At 43.3% G+C, this 21,559-nt stretch overlaps 1 protein-coding gene across 1 annotated transcript in view; it reads left to right on the top strand.

Annotated features, from left to right (window-relative positions):
- The window catches only part of PFN2 (profilin 2), a 70,123-nt gene that overhangs the window by 6,347 nt on the left and 42,217 nt on the right, over nt 1-21,559 (top strand). The window contains exon 2 of the mRNA XM_068128584.2: nt 17,187-17,379. Within this exon, the coding sequence (XP_067984685.1) occupies nt 17,187-17,379 (193 nt within the window). The remainder of the gene's footprint in view (nt 1-17,186; nt 17,380-21,559) is intronic.

Raw genomic sequence — 21,559 nt, forward strand, 5'->3', positions numbered from 1 at the left:
CTTCTTCCACCAGTCTTGCCTGTCTCAGCGCGCAAATAATAATGGCCACAAAACTCACTTCAGACTCGTCAGAATGAATTTGACAAATTTTCTGATTACGATGATGGTCAAAATCATGATGTAGAAGGTGCCTGCCGTACATGTATGAATCTGAGGTGGAAATTGGGGATGACATCGTTCATGAAATACCTGGCGTTCACAACAATCGGGACATGGAAGGAAATCTCTGCAATAACTTGTCAGTGGTAAATCAGAGCTGGAACCTGGTTAATGTAGAGTTCCATGGTATTTTAATGTAACACTTCTCTGTACTCTTGTACTAATGAGAAATTCGTTCATTTATATGCAAAAGCATATACAATTGTTTCCACCAGTGATGCGGCTTATACGCATGTGACTATGTTCACAGTCGTGTGCATGTAGTGGGTGAGTGATGTACAACTGCTGGGGCAACAACATGCCTTACCCTCAGTTTCTATTACTTTTCTATTCTTTTTTTTTTTTTCTTGAGATTAAAATTATCTCTAATCTTTGAGGAAATAGCATCTGCTTTCAATCGCTTCATTTGTTTTTGCTTTTTTTATTTTATCAATGATGCAATTAGTGTCTACATGTGGCCTACTACTATACGTCAAAACAAGTCTGGAAGCAAAAGTGTTCTGAAGAAGCCCTAGTGGGTCACGTAATAATGTCGTGTCATTGGTGTTTTGGGGTGGGGGCAATGGAGCGTACCAAAAGAGAATACCAAAAAAACATGAAAATCTTCGTTTCAAGTTATTTATTCAAGAAAAAGAAAACTGATGAAGTGTTTTGAGAAAAGAGATTTCAGCATTTACAGGCAGTCCCCTGGTTACGAACGCATTCCGTTCTTAAGTCTAAGTCGAATTTGTATGTAAGTCGAACAGTTTTGTACGGTTCACATCTCGTGTCAATTAGTCAAATGTTTGTCTTAGTATATAGTATATATTTTACCTAAAACATCTATAGGTATAAAATATATGAAAGAAATTTCTTAAACTGTTTAGATAGAAAAGAAAAGATAATGATTAAAGGTTAACACTTACTCTCGTTCCAATTGATGTCTTGCAAACCTTGAAACGATCATACCTTGATATATCTCCGAGAGGATGGACCTGGTGCTGGAGAGGATGAACCTGGTGCTGGTCAATTTTCTTAAAGTAAACATCAAGGGTGGCTTGAACAGAGCTTTTCTCATATTTCTCTTGTCTACTGCTCCCCTTATTATATACTATGTGTGTCTGTTTGATTATTTGTTTTTTCTTCTGTGTGATAAATGTTAGCTCTTTCAGGAGCCTCTTCTGTATTAAAAAAAAAAAAAAAAATTTTTTTTTAATAATAGGCTTTACGGAGGTCGGTACGTAAGTACGGGCGTTTGTAAGTCGGGCGTTCGTAACCCGGGGACTGCCTGTATAGAAAAGTGGCTATTTCAAGATGCTTAACCATAATTGTTCCTGACTGATTTTTTTTTTTTTTTTTTTTTTTTGTATACAAGATCGAGGCTCGTGAAAGAGCGAACATTAATCACACAGAAAGACAAACAGACACACAAAACAAATAACATCGGGAGCGGTAGACAAGATGGGGAGAGAGGGGGAAGGACACAAACACAACATTTGAGAGCAGGGACCGAGAGACATGGAGACATCGAGAGAACTGTGGGAGGGAGAGGGCTTTGGGGGGAAGGCATGGGAAGGGGTGGGACTGAAAATCAAAACATGAGAAATATCCATTGGAGGAGTCTGGTTCCTATCATTTCCTGTTAATTTACAATTTGCTAGTGTTGGACATGCACAGACGCCGCTCCTCTTACCAACACATGCAAAAATTGAGTATAATTTCTAGAGATTGACCGATTATGGGGGTTTTTTTTTTTCAAGGGCCGATACTGATATTTGGAGAGCAGGGAGCCCGGTGACATATATATATATATATATATATATATATATATATATATATATATATATATATATATATATATATATATATATATATATATATATATATTGTTGTGGATATGAGAATGTTTTTTTATTTTGTTGTTGTGGTAAAATGTTGTTGTAAAAGGTTGTAAAATATCACCCCTCCTCCCTCCGTTTGTGGTTGTATAAAGGTCAAAGGGCGTTTCCGTAGTTAGTCCATAAAACATACATGCAGGACACGATATCCTTTCTTTTGACAGTTATATCCTTATTATGTGTATTAGCGTAAGGCTGTGTCTTCCATTAATTGAAATACTCCATTGCACCAGTGAAAGAGATAGATTCCCTTCCATTCCCCCCTTTCCGTCAATTGCAATTCGAAGTGCCTTCCGCATTTTGGTCGGTTTTTCCCTCCAATAACCGCCATTGACCACGAGGCTCGAGTCGGGGAAGGAAGACGTGTCTCCACCTCGTCATAGAGGGGAGGAGTGAGCCCGCCCCACTCGACCAACCATGAGCCAGGGGTTCGGCTAGAGAGGGCGGAGGAAGAGCGATCGGGGAGGGTCGCAAAGGTTGAGGGGCGGGGGCCTATATAACCCAAGGCAGGGCGTGTCCAAAAGAGAGATGCGTTTTTACAGAGGAGAGGACTGAGCAGAAGACAGAAAGGCCTGGAGTTGGACTTTGAGTTGGTCTGAGTTGGTTGGGAGTCGGTCGTCAAGTGCAGAGTGGTGAAGAGTCAGTCAGTAGAGGTGGTGGTCAAGTGGTTGCGTTGGTTGCGGTGAGGAGTCGGTGGTAAAGAGTGAGGGACCAAGAAAGAGAGAGAAAGAGTCCTGAAGCAAGAGAGGAAGTTGTTGGACTGGGTGGGACTAAGGAAGGAGAGAGAACCCGTCACACCAATCCCCCAAGCTCCGCGTTGGCTCCACCAAGCGTTCAGCTCCACCAAGCTCCGCGTTGGCTCCACCAAGCTCCGCGTTGGCTCCACCAAGCTCCGCGTTGGCTCCACCAAGCGTTCACCTCCAGCCATCCACCTCCTGCAATTCCCCGTGTGAGTCGTCTTTTGTTTGTTCTGTCCTGGGTTAATTAAGTCTGTATAAGCTAGTATTTTCCCTGTGTCACCTGCGTCTTATGTGCTTGTAAATAAACGTGACTGCTTTCTTTTTGCTTGTGTGTAAATAGTCAATAAATTCAGTCGTATTTCCAAACCTTTCTTTGCCTTCGTTTTCCTCTTTGCATTGCGTCGTTTTCGTCTTTTCCCTCATTGAGCAGCTAGGGTGCGATACGGCCAAAGTCTGGGTGAATCGGGTGAGTTTTGTTAGGTCGCGGTTTTAAACCACCGCTCGGTCTATAACATCCTAACCGCGATCTATAACAATTGGTTGTCAGGAGTTGGATTCGAACCTGGGACTAAATTTATTTAGCCCAAATTTTGGAACACCAATTGTACTATTAGAATAACAATTGGTGTCGGGGAGTGAGATCGACCCGGAGCGCGCTTCACGCGCTCAAAATTATAAAATACCGAAATTTGTTTTGTTTTAAAGGAAAAGCCCGAATTTTGAAATCGCGCCATGGCTGTCCAAGGCGACGGGATGCCGGTGGGAGAGATAGAGGGGTTAGAATCGACCCAGGACTTAGAAAAAAAAATGGTGGAGGAGAGTAAAGAAGGTGTGGTTGAGGGTGTATCAGGTGCACAAAATGGCGGCCTCGCGCACGTGGTTGAGGGGGCAGCTGCGGCCGCACCCTTTGTACTACCAACGGTGGTCCAAATGCAAGCCTTCATGGCGCAATTCGCCGAGATGCTGAGAATAAACGGGGAGAAATTGAGTAATAAAATGGAAGCAATAAACAACAGAATGGGTGACCGCATGCAAAAATGTGGGGAGACCATGGATCGCATGGTGGGCGAAAGGGTCCCAGGGGTGCACGAGGAGGTAACGCGAGTCGAAAAGCGCCGGTTGAGCGAAGCGGAGGAAAGCACGGGTACAATGACGGGGGTAGAAATCGCGACCCGGGGCTTGGAAAAGCCGGCGACCGATGAGGTAGAGGGAATTTTATTAAAGCCAACGGTCGTCGAGGTGAGTACAGAAAAAGCGGAAGTGGGCATTGAAATTGAAGAGATGACGGAGGTAGCCCGGGAATTGCAGGGAGAAATGGATAATGTACAAAGTCTGTGTTCAAATCATGATGAGATGCTCACTAACCAAATAAAAAGTTTGCAGGTGGCAAAGGAGGTGCGGAGACAAGGTACGGAGGTGAGTGGCAATGTATATGATGTGAGGAAAGATTCAGTCGGCTTGGGGATTGGTTTGGATCCGGGTGTTCGTGAAAGGCCGTTGGTGAAGTGTGTGACAGGTCAGGTGTGCGAAAAAAGAGGTGTGCGAGAATGTCCGACCATGGGGTGTGTGAGGAAAAAGTGCACGCCGAGGAGTGAGTGTGCCGTCAGGAGTGAGCCGGTCGAAGCGCGTGTGCGAGGGGGTACATGGAAGCGCGGTGTGGTGAGTGTTACGGAGGAAGTAACGAGAGAGTGTACACCTGTGGTGAGTGTTACGGAGGAAGTAACGAGAGAGTGTACACCTGTGGTGAGTGTTACGGAGGAAGTAACGAGAGAGTGTACACCTGTGGTGAGTGTTACAGAGGATGTAACGAGAAAGTGTACGTCTGTGGTGAGTGTTACGGAGGAAGTAACGAGAGAGTGTACACCTGTGGTGAGTGTTACAGAGGGTGTAACGGGAGAGTGTGCGCAAGAGGTGTGGTGTGTAACAGAGAGAGCGTTGGTGGAATGTACGGACGGCGTTGGAACGCCAGGTTTTGTGAGGGTGAAAGGGGTAGCGTATGCTTGTAAGCATGCAAGTGAAGCATCGATGGTAACCGGTTTAGTGGTTAGAGCGACGGATAGCCGATGCGAGCACTCGGTGCGAGGGGTGCTTGGTTGGGTGCGAGGCCCGGCGTCGATCGAAGCTGCGTCGTTTCTCTTCGAAGCGTCGTTGCCGATTCGGGCTTGGCCCCGCCCCGCACGGTCGAGTCCGGGCTTTGTCGGGCGAGGCGACCGGTCCGGTTCGAGGGCGAGTGGGAGGAAGCGGAACGGTGCCCCCTCGTGGGGACGGGGTTCCGACCGGGGGAGATGGAGCTATCGGGCCCGGGACCGCAAGGTGCCGCGCCGAGATGGTGCGTGGAATCTCGGTCCAACCAAACCACCTCCCTTGAACCGAAAGCCGGACGGATTCAACCTGCAGGCAACCAAACCACCCGAATTCATTGCTCGGCTTTACGAAGCCGAGTTTAATGATGTCATGACGCACCGAGGCTAGGATATAGCGGACTGTGATGATGGTGATCGTGATAGTGATAGTGTTTTGGACCCAAAATTAGAGAAAAACAAAATTTGATGATTGGCAAAGGATTGGCAGTAATGATTGGCAGATGATGAGTAGTGATTGGCAAATTTTTGATTTGTTGAAATTTGATGTGCAAAATTGGTAGTGAGCGATGGGCCCGGTGGGTAAGGCTGGCATCCCTGCCACCCTTCCCAGGTGGGGGCAAAGGAGCTATAGTTTATGGGGTGTATGGCAGTGAAAACTAGCCCGGGTGGGTTAGGTTATATGGATAGGGCCCTAGAAGATGACATTAGGTAACGTTAAGTTTAGTTAGTGACTGATACCTGTAGTGGGGACGCAGGTAGATTAGTGTGGATGATAATGACGTGGGAGCGCAATAGTTTAAAGGGACGACTGGGAAGCGCAAGTTTTAGAAGGGAGTAGTTAGCTGAGATGATGCCGTGTGTGTGAGAATTGAACAGGTGTGATTGCACAGGTGTGCAACTGGACAGGTGTGTGGAGCAGTGTATGAGGGAGTAGTGGTGATTGTGTGTTGTGTTGACCAACTGGTCCAGGGAGAGGAGGAGGGTGCAGGTGGCACCAGGTAGGATTGCACAGGTGTGCAACGACAGGTGAATGAAAGACAGGTGTGTGGAATAAATGGTATGGAGTATTGGAATGGATGGTCGTGGAGTGAGTATGGTGGAAATTGTGGAGTGGAGTGGATGGTGCGAAGGTGTGGATGGGGGAAGAGTGGACCCCTTTCACGAGTACCCGGGGCGGGTAGTGTAAGTGTTAGGTAGAGGGTATAGGTAAATTGTAGTTGGATATTGGCATCTGTGGTGCGGGTGACAGAATGGTATGTGGATGGGTGCGTTGGTGTTGTGGAAATGGCTGGGCGTGTAGCCTGTTAGTGTGTGTAGTTGGTTGGGCACTCCACCACTGTGAGGATGTCGGCCAGGTGAGGCCGCAGGTGGGCTCTGGGAGCCAGTTGTTGTGGATGGGGCCCGAGGATCCGGAGGACGGACCCGGGTAGCCCAGTACCAGAGGGCACCATGGGGTGACAGAGCCAGGAGAGGGGCTGCCCCCAGTTAGATAGGTTAGGGTGAGGAGCTAGGTAAGCTCGGGTGGCAACTACAGTGGTGGAGGTGTGCAGGTGGGTAGACCTGTTGGGAGAGCTACACGTCGCGGCCCAGAAATTGTGCGAGGGCACCGGGAGATGAATCGGGGGAGTGAGACCCCAAATTGAAAAGCACCACAGTTTGGCCAATGGGAATTGGTTTTTAGAACCCATAGTGTAAGAGGGCCAATGGTTTGGCCGGAGAAAGACCCCGGGTAGTGTAAAGTGTGTTAAAGTCATTTAGAAAGTAGTTAGGATGAAGTCTCCTCGCACCATCTGCATCCACTCACCTGAGGTGACAGGTACTCCACACCATGCCATAGTTTAATTATTTTTATGATGCAAATGTTTGGATTGTGAGACGCATCATGACGTGGGTGTGACATTGTGCTTTGATGTTCCATCTCTGCCTCCTTATGAGGATTGATGATGAATTGATGATGGCAAATTTTTGAAGTAGAGGGATTGTGGTGACGAATTTGATATAGGGGAAATATGGGGAAGACGTGACAGTAGTGACGAATTGGTAATGTGTAGGTTTTGTACATATGGGGTAAGGGCAAGGGTGGGCTAGGTAACAGGGGGGTGACGTACGGTAGGGACGAGCTTTCTCACTTCGCCCTCCGTACGCATTTCGCCTTGCATTGCCTTTTTGATGTGTACCCTTGAGACCTTACCCCTCGCTCATCTGTCTTGTCCCCCCTTTTTGTCTCCCACATGAGGACCTGAGCGCCGTTGGGCGCCGAGGGGAGCGTGCGTGGGTCGGCCATTGTGCGCCCGAAATTCCCAGAACCAGCTGTCTGCATCGATGCACCACATTATGGACCACATGTCAGTGGCCGAGCACCACTTATGGACCCCATGGGTTGGGGCAAGGCCCCTCTGCTGGAACCGGCCATGAGGGCCCGAAATCTTGCTGGCGGACCTTGGCCGCAGGGCACCGATGCCCCACAGGTGAACCACACGTAGTCGGCCCTGTGGGCCATAAATAAAGATAAATAAAATGGACACGTTTGGGCAAGCTTTATTGAAAATAGGCCGCCAGTAAGCAAAGCAAAATGAAAATGACAACATCTGGAAGACAAATAATAATCACCAGCAGGGGGAGCCGAAGAGCAAGAGACACCTGCAGGGTTAGGGGTTGTTGATTTTATTTTTATTGAACATTCATTGAACAATGGTGACTGCACCGATTGGTGCTTGGGTGTGTATTGGTGCGTTTTTGGGTGCGTTCATGGTGCGTCGATGCAGAGCAGACTGTCTCCCCCCCAGAAAGAACAATTACAGGTCCTGGGTTAGTTTTGTAAATAAAATTAGCGTCAGTGTAAATAATGCTTCCCACCGTCAGTGTATAGTTTGAAGACCATTCCGCAATTCGGTTAACTGTGGGCGTAAGTCTGTTAGGCAGGGTGCAATGGAGCAGCGGGACACATTTATTTATGTTTTAAAACTGTCGCACTCAGGGTCAGGTTAAAAGTAGAGGGAACTACACCTACGTGCCACACTAAGGTAAAAGTAATAGGCCCGGGACGTGCCTAAGGGGAGGAGGGTGCAGTGTTGTGGATATGAGAATGTTTTTTTATTTTGTTGTTGTGGTAAAATGTTGTTGTAAAAGGTTGTAAAATATCACCCCTCCTCCCTCCGTTTGTGGTTGTATAAAGGTCAAAGGGCGTTTCCGTAGTTAGTCCATAAAACATACATGCAGGACACGATATCCTTTCTTTTGACAGTTATATCCTTATTATGTGTATTAGCGTAAGGCTGTGTCTTCCATTAATTGAAATACTCCATTGCACCAGTGAAAGAGATAGATTCCCTTCCATTCCCCCTTTTCCGTCAATTGCAATTCGAAGTGCCTTCCGCATTTTGGTCGGTTTTTCCCTCCAATAACCGCCATTGACCACGAGGCTCGAGTCGGGGAAGGAAGGCGTGTCTCCACCTCGTCATAGAGGGGAGGAGTGAGCCCGCCCCACTCGACCAACCATGAGCCAGGGGTTCGGCTAGAGAGGGCGGAGGAAGAGCGATCGGGGAGGGTCGCAAAGGTTGAGGGGCGGGGGCCTATATAACCCAAGGCAGGGCGTGTCCAAAAGAGAGATGCGTTTTTACAGAGGAGAGGACTGAGCAGAAGACAGAAAGGCCTGGAGTTGGACTTTGAGTTGGTCTGAGTTGGTTGGGAGTCGGTCGTCAAGTGCAGAGTGGTGAAGAGTCAGTCAGTAGAGGTGGTGGTCAAGTGGTTGCGTTGGTTGCGGTGAGGAGTCGGTGGTAAAGAGTGAGGGACCAAGAAAGAGAGAGAAAGAGTCCTGAAGCAAGAGAGGAAGTTGTTGGACTGGGTGGGACTAAGGAAGGAGAGAGAACCCGTCACACCAATCCCCCAAGCTCCGCGTTGGCTCCACCAAGCTCCGCGTTGGCTCCACCAAGCGTTCAGCTCCACCAAGCTCCGCGTTTGCTCCACCAAGCTCCGCGTTGGCTCCACCAAGCGTTCACCTCCAGCCATCCACCTCCTGCAATTCCCCGTGTGAGTCGTCTTTTGTTTGTTCTGTCCTGGGTTAATTAAGTCTGTATAAGCTAGTATTTTCCCTGTGTCACCTGCGTCTTATGTGCTTGTAAATAAACGTGACTGCTTTCTTTTTGCTTGTGTGTAAATAGTCAATAAATTCAGTCGTATTTCCAAACCTTTCTTTGCCTTCGTTTTCCTCTTTGCATTGCGTCGTTTTCGTCTTTTCCCTCATTGAGCAGCTAGGGTGCGATACGGCCAAAGTCTGGGTGAATCGGGTGAGTTTTGTTAGGTCGCGGTTTTAAACCACCGCTCGGTCTATAACATCCTAACCGCGATCTATAACAATATATATATATATATATATATATATATATATATATATATATATATATATATATATATTATATATATATATATATATATATAAGCCTGGTGTTGGCTTAGCGGTTAGGTTGCTGGCTTGGGATCCTAGGATCCTGGGTTCGAATCCCGGTCGATCGCTGAATTAACGCCAGGGGGGTTGACTCAGCCTGTCATCCTTCCGAGGTCGGCAAATTGAGTACCAGCTTGCTGGGATGAATGATCCCGGTGTGTACCCCGGTTTAGAATAGGTACACTGTATCCCTGCGCATCGTAAGAGGCGACCAAGGGTTGGCGTCAGGAAGGGCATCCGGCCATAAAAACATTGCCTCAAACAGGGAACCATGATTGTCATGGGGCCCGCAAGGCTAACCCCCGCTCTAGCGGGGAAAATGGCCTTAAAAGGATCATCATATATATGTATATATATATATATATATATATATATATAATGCTGATTTATATGCATCTGATTAAACAATTTAATAATAAAGATTTCACAATTGTTGAACTTGAATGAACAAATTTACCACAATATATTATTCACTCAAAAACACAAAAGTATAGTGCACTTGTAAACAGCAGCATTTCTTTCCAGTTAGTCTGCTACTCTTCATATTTTTAACTTTGAAAATGTATAACACCAAAGCGGAAAAGGTTGGAGAATACCTATATTTGAAAAGAAAAAGTTTTGGGCATTTTTGTGGAGAGCAGCATATTTTCTCCAGTATGTCTGCACTCCACATCTTGTCATAATACAATATGTAATTTGGTGTCTGTCTGACCGTGATACATTCGGGTTACTTGTCTAATGTCAACCAAACTTGACAGGATGATTAATAAGTGTCACACTATGGAAGTTGTAGCGACTTCAATTGCCACCCTCCCCAAGGAGGATTTCCTCCTCGGTCAGAACTCAGTGTTAAGGTGTAAAAATAATTTATCATGCCGTTTTTACAAGGCTGCTATCTCCCCTCCCCAAGGGGTTTTCCCCCTTGGACAATCACAATGTTACTTATCGTGGCTTTTCTCCAAGGCCGCTTTTAATAACAAAAGTAATGTTCTTACAGAACAATATCCCCCTCCTCAAGGGTTTTTTGTGAAGTGTAATATTGCCCCTAGCACCCTCACGGAAGTAAATTGTATTACAGGGAATTTCTATTGATGAGGCATGGCGTGATCCAACATATGCTACTAGCAGGGACTTGTGGAATTTCCATGTAATGTGAAATGTAACTTCAAATCCTCGACTCTCCCAATCCACCCTCAACCCCTCAACCCTCCTCTCACAATCCACCCTAATAATTTTATTATTTATATTTATATATACATAAAATAAAGTTTTTGCTTGTTTGTCTGCACGCGCTAATCTCCTGAACGGTGAAAGATAGGAAGAAACCTCTGAACTAAAAATGTCGGGACGGCCCCCAGGAAGGTTATAGGCTATGTGGCGAGGCCGGTTGAGGCCGCCTCGGCCAGGCTGGGCCCATTTCGCAATTAATAGCTGAGCTGAATTATAGTAGTAAATCTTCTACGGCCACGAGTAAAAGCTGAATTATAGTAGTAAATTCATTCAAAAAGAACCCGGGCAACGCCGGGTGCTTTCTGCTAGTATATATATATATATATATATATATATATATATATATATATATATATATATATATATATATATATATATATATATATATGTATATATATGTATATATATATTGTTGTGGATTTGAGAATGGTGTTGTGGTTTTTTTTATTATTGTAAGTGTAATGAAGCTTTTGTAAATATCACCCTCCAGTTTGTGTATAAAGGTCAAAGGTCGTCCCCTTAGTTATTCCATATACAATCACGTAGCAAATCATAGATTTCCTTTTTTTGTAGTTATTTCCTTATTCTATGTATTAGTTTAAGGCTTTGTCTTCCATTAATTGACACTCCATTGCACCGAATTCAAATAAGGTAGATTCCCTTCCAATTCCCCTTTTGTCAGCGATTGCCAACTGCATTCGCCGCTGCTGCTTTGGGACCGTGTTTTTCGCTGCAAGACTCCATTGAGCACGAGGTCATCTCGGAGCAGAAGGTGGGAGGAGTCAGCCCAGCGCCGGGAACAAGGCGTGGCCTTGCCAACGCCTCCTCTAGGGGCGGGATCGGTGAGCCCTCGCGACCAATCAAGGCCGAGGTGAGCTCACCGATGGGCGTGTCCTGGAGGCCGGCGGCTTGATCGCCCCAGGCGCAATAAAAGAGCGCGCGCAAGCCTTTTGAGAGGGTCGGCAGATGCGTGAGAGTTGGCAGTGCACCGGAGCCAAGTCGAGTCCAGTCCAGTTGAGGAGCGGAGAGTCCAGTGGAGCGGCTGACCAAGGAAGCCCCCACAGAGATGAGATAAGAGAGACGTGAGGGGGTGCCTGTATTGCGGCAATAGGCCGAGACCCTCTCGGCCCTATTGCCGGTCGGTGAGACGCGAAGCGGAGCTGTGTTTGCCGGGTTTTTGCCTCGACCCCAAAGCGTGGATCGGAGCGCGCGCTTGGAGCCGGACCTCGACGCCACCATCTACCTGGACCCTCCTCTGCCGTCCCAAACCATTCGTCCTTCCATCCTTTTGTGTACGTGAGTTTGTTTTGTGTGTCTTGTCCCTGGGTATAAGTAAGCTTGTATAAGTTAATATTGCACTGTCCTTCTGGTCCTTCCATCCTTTCTGTCTTTATTTTCTTATCTTTCCTTCTCCTTGGTTACTTTTCATTGTGTACATAATAGGTAGAAATAAATCATATTTGTATTTCCTACCTTGGTTCTTCTTCTTCTTCTTGACATCCATTCGTCTTTGTCTTTTCCCCATTGAAAACCTGTGGCACGATTTGGCCAACGTTCAAGAATCGGGTCTAGTCCTTGTTAATAGTTCGTGCCGCGGTTGCTAAAACCGCTCGGCAATTAACATCTGTCCGCGGTATGAACGGGGCTGCGCACTTGCCTTTCCGGAGGTAGCTGTGTAGCGTCAGGAGCGGAGACGGCCAGTGAAAATAGAAGGGGGGATTAACCCCCCCCCAAGGGGAGTGCCGTATTCCGGTTCCGTAACAATATATATGTATATTGCTCCCCCCCCCCCCCTCATTTTCTGCTGAAGTAGACTAAGACTGTGCAACCAAATTCCCTGAAATTTGTGAACAATTCAAATTTATTTTAAAATAACCACAGTGACAACATTGGACTCCTTAAATTCTATAGACGCTTTAGACCCATAACTAGTATTGGAAAACACCCCTTTGACCTTTAGAAGCTTTATAATCCCTGAAGATTCAAACCACACAAACCTCTATAGTCTTCTTGCAATATACAGTATTTTTTTCAGCAACTAATACACCATCTCCACCCACCCTGGGGCTGGGTACTCTGCTAGTTTCAACATGATTTGCAGATCGGATCACCAATCAAAACCTAGAAGCGTTGTTTTTAAGGTCAAAAGGTCAAGGTTGCTTAACATCCAATTTTTTTTCCTATTAACTTGAAACTTTAACATAATTTGCACATTGGGTCACTGAATTTACTCATTAAAGAAAATTTAGAAGCTTAATGTTTTAGTAGGTCCAAATGGCGACTGGTTTTGCAAGTACCAATCTATGACCACTTGTTATTTACTAAAAGCAGTTTGTTTCACGAGCATTTATAAAGGTGCTTATTTGCAATAATAAACACTTAGGATGTTATTACTGATAATTTGATGAATTTACCCGAAAGTATGACTATCTTTGGCATAACCAAAACTTTTTCATGGTACTGGATATACATATTGTTGTGGAAATGACTTCTAAGGGCTAACATTGCATGAAATAGTTTAGTTATTTTCCAATCATAAATGTGATAGAACAAGCATGAGGTAATGTATTTGTGATATTAGATATGTCATTGAAGTATAGACAGATCTTGTCCACTGTTCATGTCTGTCTAAAAGCCACCATACCTTCAAACCCCTATTTAATGTTCTTACTTTTGTAATCTGTCTTATGTTGAAGTTTATGCTGGTCCTTTAACCACAAGTCTGGGCACAAAATCCAAGACAGCCATGCCGACCACAAGCAGCTATGTTGAGTGAGGTCGGGGAAGGGGATTGCTCAAGTTTGTTTGCTCAAGCTGCAGTGCTGACCCAGCCAGTCATACCCATTCTTTTGTGTCGTGCTGGGCACGGAGATTGTTCACCTGTGCAAGGACGTGACTGGGTTGTTCCACATCAGTTCTTATGTCCAGCCGGGGTATTTGTCTTGTCTAACCCTCGCTGTTGTCTATCACATGGAATGACTGGGCTCATTAAGGGATAGATTACTTCAGAAATCTCTCGTTTGTTCTTGGTTTTGTGGGAGTGTGTGCAGGTTGTGGGTTAAGGGGTTTTTCTCCTTTTTTTTTTTATAAAGGCTTCATTTTCTACTCCAGCCCCATGTGAATTTCACTGTTAAATCCACTTGGTCTCTGGGTGAATTTGGGTGGCTGTGCTATTCTGGCGTGGGTGATTCGCAACCACCACACGACCATGCTGTATGCTCACCGGCTCTGCTTGTCTATTAATTTAATTCAGGCACACGACACCGATTAGCGTGGCGTATCCACTGGCTGTGGTCCCATCAGAATGGTATCGTGGTGACAGGCATGATCTGTCTCAGGGCCACAAACAGTCAGGCATTCATTACGGCCACTTTGGCGTGGCTCGGCAAGATTTGCACAAAGTCACTGGGCCAACCCGCCGGTTATAACTATATACAATGTGGGGATTATATATATACATATATATATATATATATATATATATATATATTTATATTTATATATATATATATATATATATATATATATATATATATATATATATATATATATATATATATATATATATATATATACACACACACACACCTCCCATGCTCTCCTGGCCAAATCTGCATAACTGCAACCATGAAAGACTACACAAGGTAAATTGTGTTTCAAACTTCCCAGAGTCCCTCCACAGCTGTAATGACATTTACTACTGTGTTCAAAAAGTATCCGACCTTTATTTTTCGTGCGTAAAAAAAAAAGAAGCTAGGGAGGCGTTGATTGGTGCACGTATGTAGGCGATCCTAATGCGCACGCGTGAATTTTTTCCCACCTGCAGAAGCTGTCATTCGACGGCAGACCGCCAATGAGTGAGGACATGTAAGTGAGCGCCGTCGGATTTTCGTTTTTGACAAAATGACAGAAAAACTTGAACAACGCTACTGCATCAAATTTTGTGTAAAGCTTGGCGATTCCCAAGTGGAAACGATACGCAAGATTCAACACCGTTCATTCCATTATGAAGGAGGATTTGGGCTTCATGAGAATCTCAGCGAAGTTCGTACCAAAGCTGCTAACGATTGAGCAGAAGCAACTCCGTTTGGAGATCGCACAGGACATGCTGGAGACTGTGAACAGCGATCCCAGCTTCCTCAACACAGTGATCACTGGCGATGAGTCCTGGGTTTATGGGTACGATCCAGAAACCAAGTTGCAGTTTTGATGCAAGTTTGATGAAACACAAAATTTGATGCAGTAGCGTTGTTCAAGTTTTTCCGTCATTTTGTCAAAAACGAAAATCCGGCGGCGCTCACTTACATGTCCTCACTCATCGGTGGTCTGCCGTCGAATGACAGCTTCTGCAGGTGGGAAAAAATTCACGCGTGCGCATTGGGATCGCCTACATACGTGCACCAATCAACACCTCCCTAGCTTCTCTTTTTTTTACGCACGAAAAATAAAGGTCAGATACTTTTTGAACACACTACGTACACATGGTATACACAAGATAATCCAAATGATACACACCCCTCAGCTGCTGGGCTGCTTTCATCGCTTATTGGTGAATACCGCAGATAGAAATGGGTACCATTGGGGCGCCAAAGCATGTGCCACATGAAAAAGTCGAGCAGTCGACCTAAAAATGGAAATACAAGGACCCACCCACATATCTTGCATATGAATTGAGGGAATAACCAATCAACAGCTCTCTCGTTTCATGTGCAGCACATGGCTGCGGGTAGCTTCATTTGCTTGGGGTGAAATTGTGCCACTGATTCAATACCCCCTTAGGTTAGAGCAGGAATTTGGAAATTGACCATACTGTCGGCGACAGCACACCTATTCTTTGCAAATAACACTGGGGTCTTTGACATCCACCAACTACTGTAATTCTGGCAGACTGTCCATCTCGTTTAACGTCCATCTGAGGGACAGCACACAAACTGATGAATCGTCAACCTGCCTTTAATACATGGGATGACGGTTTATAGCTCGGCCAAGATTTTAACCCACGCTAGACGTAGGCCTGAGATTATGAAGTTATTTAGGGAATTGTATATTGCCATATTGTACACCGCTCTTTTCCTATTCCATCTCCAGGCACTGCATGACGTCCTCACCAGGCACCGAAGGGGGCCTGGTGATGATGCAAGCTGAAAGGGAGTACTCGGTTTTCACCCAGTTTTGTTTGTCGGGGTGATATCTTGGCCATCCTTTGAGCTAGGAAGCTGAAATTTGGGCACAATATATGAGCACTTGCTTTGGCAAAAGCAGTATTTTATTGTATTTTTATTAATCAATATATTGATGAATAAATTATCAATTTATTTTCTTTCTCATCTGGGCAATATTTCGAGCACCTTTTGAACGAGGAAGCTGATATTTGGACACAGCAGTGATGAAGTGATTCGACTATAAAGGCTATTTTTGATTTATTGATTAATCGATCGATTCATTATCTAATTTTTCGATTAATTCATTTTCAAAAAGTTAGATTTGGATGAAAGTGCTGGTTTTGGTATGCTATTATAGCCGATTGATTAAGAAATTAATTATTTTACTATTTATTTTAATTGCACAGTCAATTGTTGAACACCGCTCCCTCCCAATTATATCTCCAGCTGCAAGGCTACATTGCCGGGTGCTGAAGGCGCCCGTGTTGTCACGCGCTTGTGGATATGTTATTTATTTGGCATGCTGATGGTGTACTTTGATTGTAGCTCAACTTGTTTTGTGATTTAAGTACAACGTTTAAATGGAATTTGCTCTCTCATTGTCTATTCTGAATGTACTGAGATTGTCTTGCTGCATGTATTCGATACTTGATTCTCTGTGCCTCACATTATAGTGGAGAACTTGCCATTTTTATTCCTTTTATGGCATTGTTTTCAGATTTTCCGTCCATCCATGATGGGTTTTCATTGCTGCAATAACCTGCGAACGGCTGAAGAGATTAAAGTCAATCTTGGTGCAGGTATTATGAGGTGAAGATGAACTGATTAGATGTTGGGGCAATGAGGTCAGAGGTCATGTTAGGTAAAAATCCTGTTACCGTGATAACTTGTGAACCAGTGATGGGATTTTGACCAAAGTAGTCTATTAGCTCCTACACGAGCCTCGATCTTGTATACAAAAAGAAAAAGTGTGCATTATGATGCAAAGATGAACTGGTTAGATTTTGGCCTCAAAGGTCAGAGGTCATGTCAGGTAAAAATGTGATACTTCAGAACATCTGAAGAGATTTTAATCAAACTTGGTACAAGAATGTATAATCTAATAATGTGGGTGGAGGCACATCGGTCAACTTCGACATTGAAGAGTGCCTTTATAGTTTACTTAATTTGTCTTCATGTGATTGAAACGGCTCATCTTTGAACATGAAATGTTCTACAATTCAACAACTTCTGCAATTTACAATTGCTTAAAAATTTGAACATTTAGATTTTCTCTTAACACAAATATAAGATCTCTGGGTTTGGAGTGGCTTTCCGAGCAATACATTTGAGCTCGAACCGTGAAACTTTGTTACATTTATGCTCCCCACCTCAAGATATGCGACTTGCTGTTTTTATCTTGACTAATGTTTGTAATGTCACCATTGAGTTGGTCACGTGGTGGTTTTAATCAGTTGATTCTTATCCCTTTATTTTTATTTTCATTTCAGCCAAACGAGGTGGATGTTCTGACAGGGCAAGATAGGACATCACTCTGTGTCAATGGATTAACTGTTGCTGGAAAGAAGTGTTCGGTGATCCGTGACAACCTCTTCTTGGATGGAGACTGGACCATGGACATTCGCACGAAGAGCTCTTGTGGTGAACCCACGTACAACATCACCATCGGCATGTCAACACAGGGTACGTTTTACTTTGCTGTGTCCTATGACCCCTTTACTCCATGGATTGACAAAACATAACTGTGTGGTACACAGACCAGAGTTTAAGCTGGGTTGAAACATCTTCGAAATTTGGTTTGATAATGTTTGGCCAAATCAAAATTATTTTTCATTAGATAAAGCATAAACATGAAATAAGTGTTAAGCTAGAATGGCACTCGGTAGAGCACATACCTTTACCAAGCTGATTAGTTTACATTTTGAAATGCACTGATAAGTGGGATCTTATTCAAACTTTGCGGTTCATTTCATACTTTAATTTAAAAAAAAAAAAATTCGCCGATTTGGATCTTCATCAAAATCAAATCGACTCGTTCTTGTCACACTCCCAACCCATCCACCAAGTTTCGTCCAAATCTGTCCATAACCTTTTGAGATATGCGATACCTGTATATCCTTTTTAATCCTATCTCTCAATGGTGAAAAGATCACTTGAACTTCTTGTATCCGGATCCCAATCTTCACCAAAATATAATAATTTCATCCTTGTCACACACCTAACCTGTCCACCAAACAATGTTTGAAAAGTTTTGACATCTCCCTCACACAAACAGACAAACAAGCATTGGGTGAAAACATAACCTCCATCCATCATAGATGCTGAGGTAATAAAAAAAAGCAAATGTATTAATATAATACTTCACAAATCAGTATGTACAAACGACTGTTTAGACATGTACTGATTCTAGTATATGCCAACCTCTTATCAGAATTAATAATAATAATAATGATGATGATGATGATTATAATAATAATAACTTTCAAAACAGATTCTTTGGTAGTTAAAAAAAAAAAAAAAAACCGAAAAAAAAAAAAAAGTAGAGCTACATTCAAAGTACACTGGCCCCAATGCCAAATAAATAGCAAATCCACAAGCGTGATGTCGCCTGCAGCACATGTCGATGGATGGAATTGGGGTGTACAATAATTGATTTAATTGTCTAACTGAAGGAAATAAATTATAGTAAAATAATTATTTTCTTTATTAATTGGCTACTCATTGTTTATCGATTCATTGACCACCACTAATTAGCAACCACCACTGTCATTGAAATTCATAACTTTTTGAAAATTAATTAATCGATTCATTGATTAATCAAGACGTCAAAAATAGCCTTTATAGTCGAATCGCTTCATCACTGGCGTGTCCAAATATCAGCTTCCCCGCTCGAGTTGCTTGAAATATTGCCCAGATGAGAAAGAAATTAAAATAGTAGATACGTGGTAGTTACTAGCAGTAATTAAACAAGAAGACATCATGCAGAACACAATACTTGCAAAATCCACCGCCTCCCCACCCCCCCCCCCCTCCCCCAAAAAAAGTTTCCATTGATCCAGCAAATTAATTGTCCATTTCATCAAGATGAAAATTGACGATCTTGATCAAAGCTTGGGTCAATAGAATGAAAACTGATGATTTTTCAGATGAAAATTGATGATTTTAGAAGTTTGAGTTGACCTTTGACCTTAAAATAGTTGGTTTCCCAATTCAGTAAGGCCCTATGCAAATGCTGTTAAATTTTCCAGTCAATTGGATGAAAATTGATGATTTTGGAAGTTTGACCTTGAGTTGACCTTTGACATTTTGACCTCAAATAGTTGGTTTCCCAATTTAGTGACTATATACAAATGCTGTTCAATTTTCAAGTCAATTGCATGAAAAATGGTGATTTTAGAAATTTTGACCTCAAAAACAATCGGCTCCTTAATTTTGACGACCTCTAACTTGGTGAAGTCTCATGACGATAGGTTTAGAATTGTGACCTATAGGCGAGAGAGAGACAGAATAACAAATGCAACTGACCAATATACTTGAGAAATCTTAGATTTTGCAAATAATAATTGTTTAATCCATAAATCAATGTATCAAAAATACCATTTACAACCAAATCACTTGGTCATTGTCATGTCCAAGTATCGGCTTCCTCACTCAAAGGATGACTGAGATATCGCCTGGACAAATAAACAAACAAGAAAATGGAGTGAAAACTGAGTACTCCCTTATCAGCGTGCGTCATTGCCGGGTGCCCGGCAATGACATCGTGCAGCGCCTGAATATGGCATAGGAAAGGAGCGGTGCACAGACATTTCCCCTATATTCTTGGATAAAATGCCAGAGGCAAAGAAAAGGGCCCTTTATATATGGTATGTGCCCTGTGGCAAAGTATAGAAAAGAAAGGACATTAAAAAAAATTAATGTCGTGTGTATGCTGAACGACCCTAGTGTTCTTAGGAGGAACCAAGTATGCTCTAGAAAAGTTCATATAAAGGGGTGCCCTACATCTGGCAAATAAAAGACATTTACTTCTTCATGCAGCTGTAAGATATCAAATTGGCACCACAAGAATATAAAATATAGATTGGATTTATATATCATATATATAAATACACACATACACACAAACCCACGTACATACACACATATATATATATATATATATATATATATATATATATATATATATATATATATATATATATATATATATATACACACACACACACACACACACACACACACACACACACACACACACACACACACACACACACACACACACACACACACACACACACACACACACACACACACATACACACATATATATATACACATATATACACACATATATACACACACACACACACACACACACACACAGTCACGTGAAAAAGTAAATACACCCCTTGTAAAGTTTTGACTTTTTCAACATATAGCTATTTGATCTTCGTTTCAACAATATTGATAGATAAAGGTGATGTAACATAACAAATACCATGAAACGTTTACATTTTGTAGTCCATTGTATAATTTAAATAAACATAAATGCAAATTTCGCTTTTGGAAAATGTAAGCACACCCCCCGACATTTATCACTACAGGCAGTCCCCGGGTTACGAACGCCCGACTGACGAACGCCTGTACTTACGAGCCGACCTCCGTAAAGCCTGATTTTAAAAAAAAAAAAAAATGTAATTTTTCTTTTCTTTTCTTTTGGATACAGAATCGAGGCTCGTGAAAGAGCTAACATTTATCACACAGAAAAAATCAAACAGACACACAAAGTATATAATAAGGGGAACGGTAAACAAGAGAAATATGAGAAAAGCTATGTTCAAGCCACCCTTCATGTTTACTTTAAGAAAATTGACCAGCACCAGGTCCATCCTCTCCAACACCAGGCCCATCATCTCGGAGAGAGATATCAAGGTATGATCGTTTCAAGGTTTGCCCAAGACATCAATTGGAACGAGAGTAAGTGTTAACCTTTAATCATTATCTTTTCTTTTCTATCTAAACAGTTTAAGGAATGTTTCTTTCATGTTTTTTATACCTACAGATGTTTTAGGTAAAATATATACGATATACTAAGACAAACATTTGACTGACGCTAGATGTGAACCGTACGCAACTGTTCCGACTTAAATACAAATTCGACTTACAGACAGACTTAAAAACGGAACTCGTTTGTGACCCGGGGACTGCCTGTACTTCAAATACCTAAAATTAGAATCAGGTGCACCAGCTCAGGTGCAAATGATTATAACATCGTTAGAGAGGATCTGGGAGGAACCTGTCTTATTTAAACCTCAGACATTTCGTTTGGTTTGCTCTTTGTTGTTGAAGTTTGTGGAGTCACCATGCCTAGATCAAAAGAGCTCTCTGAGGCCTTCAGAAAGAAGGTTATCGATGCCTACGAGTCTGGGAAGGGATTTAAAAAGATCTCCAAACAATTTGAAATCAATCATTCGACTGTCCGGAAGATCATCGACAAGTGGAGAAGATTCCAAACAACTGCCAACTTGTTCAGGCCAGGCCGCCCCAGCAAGTTCAGCCCGAGAGCAGACCGCAAGATGCTGAAAGAAGTCTCGAAGAACCCCAGAATGTCGTCACGGGACGTACAGGTAGCTCTTGCCACTGTTGATGTCAAAGTGCATGAGTCTACCATTAGAAAGGCTGCACAAATTTGATCTACATGGGAGGTGTGCCAGGAGGAAACCTTTGCTGTCCAGAAAGAACATCGGGGCAAGACTAAAGTTTGCCAATGAACACCTAGGCAAAGACCAGCACTTCTGGAACAATGTGCTCTGGACAGATGAGTCAAAGGTAGAGCTATTTGGCCACAGTACCAGAAGACATG

The sequence above is a fragment of the Myxine glutinosa genome, chromosome 9, assembly GCF_964187855.1.
Source record: "Myxine glutinosa chromosome 9, kmMyxGlut1.1, whole genome shotgun sequence".
Classification (NCBI taxonomy): Eukaryota; Metazoa; Chordata; class Myxini; order Myxiniformes; family Myxinidae; genus Myxine; species Myxine glutinosa.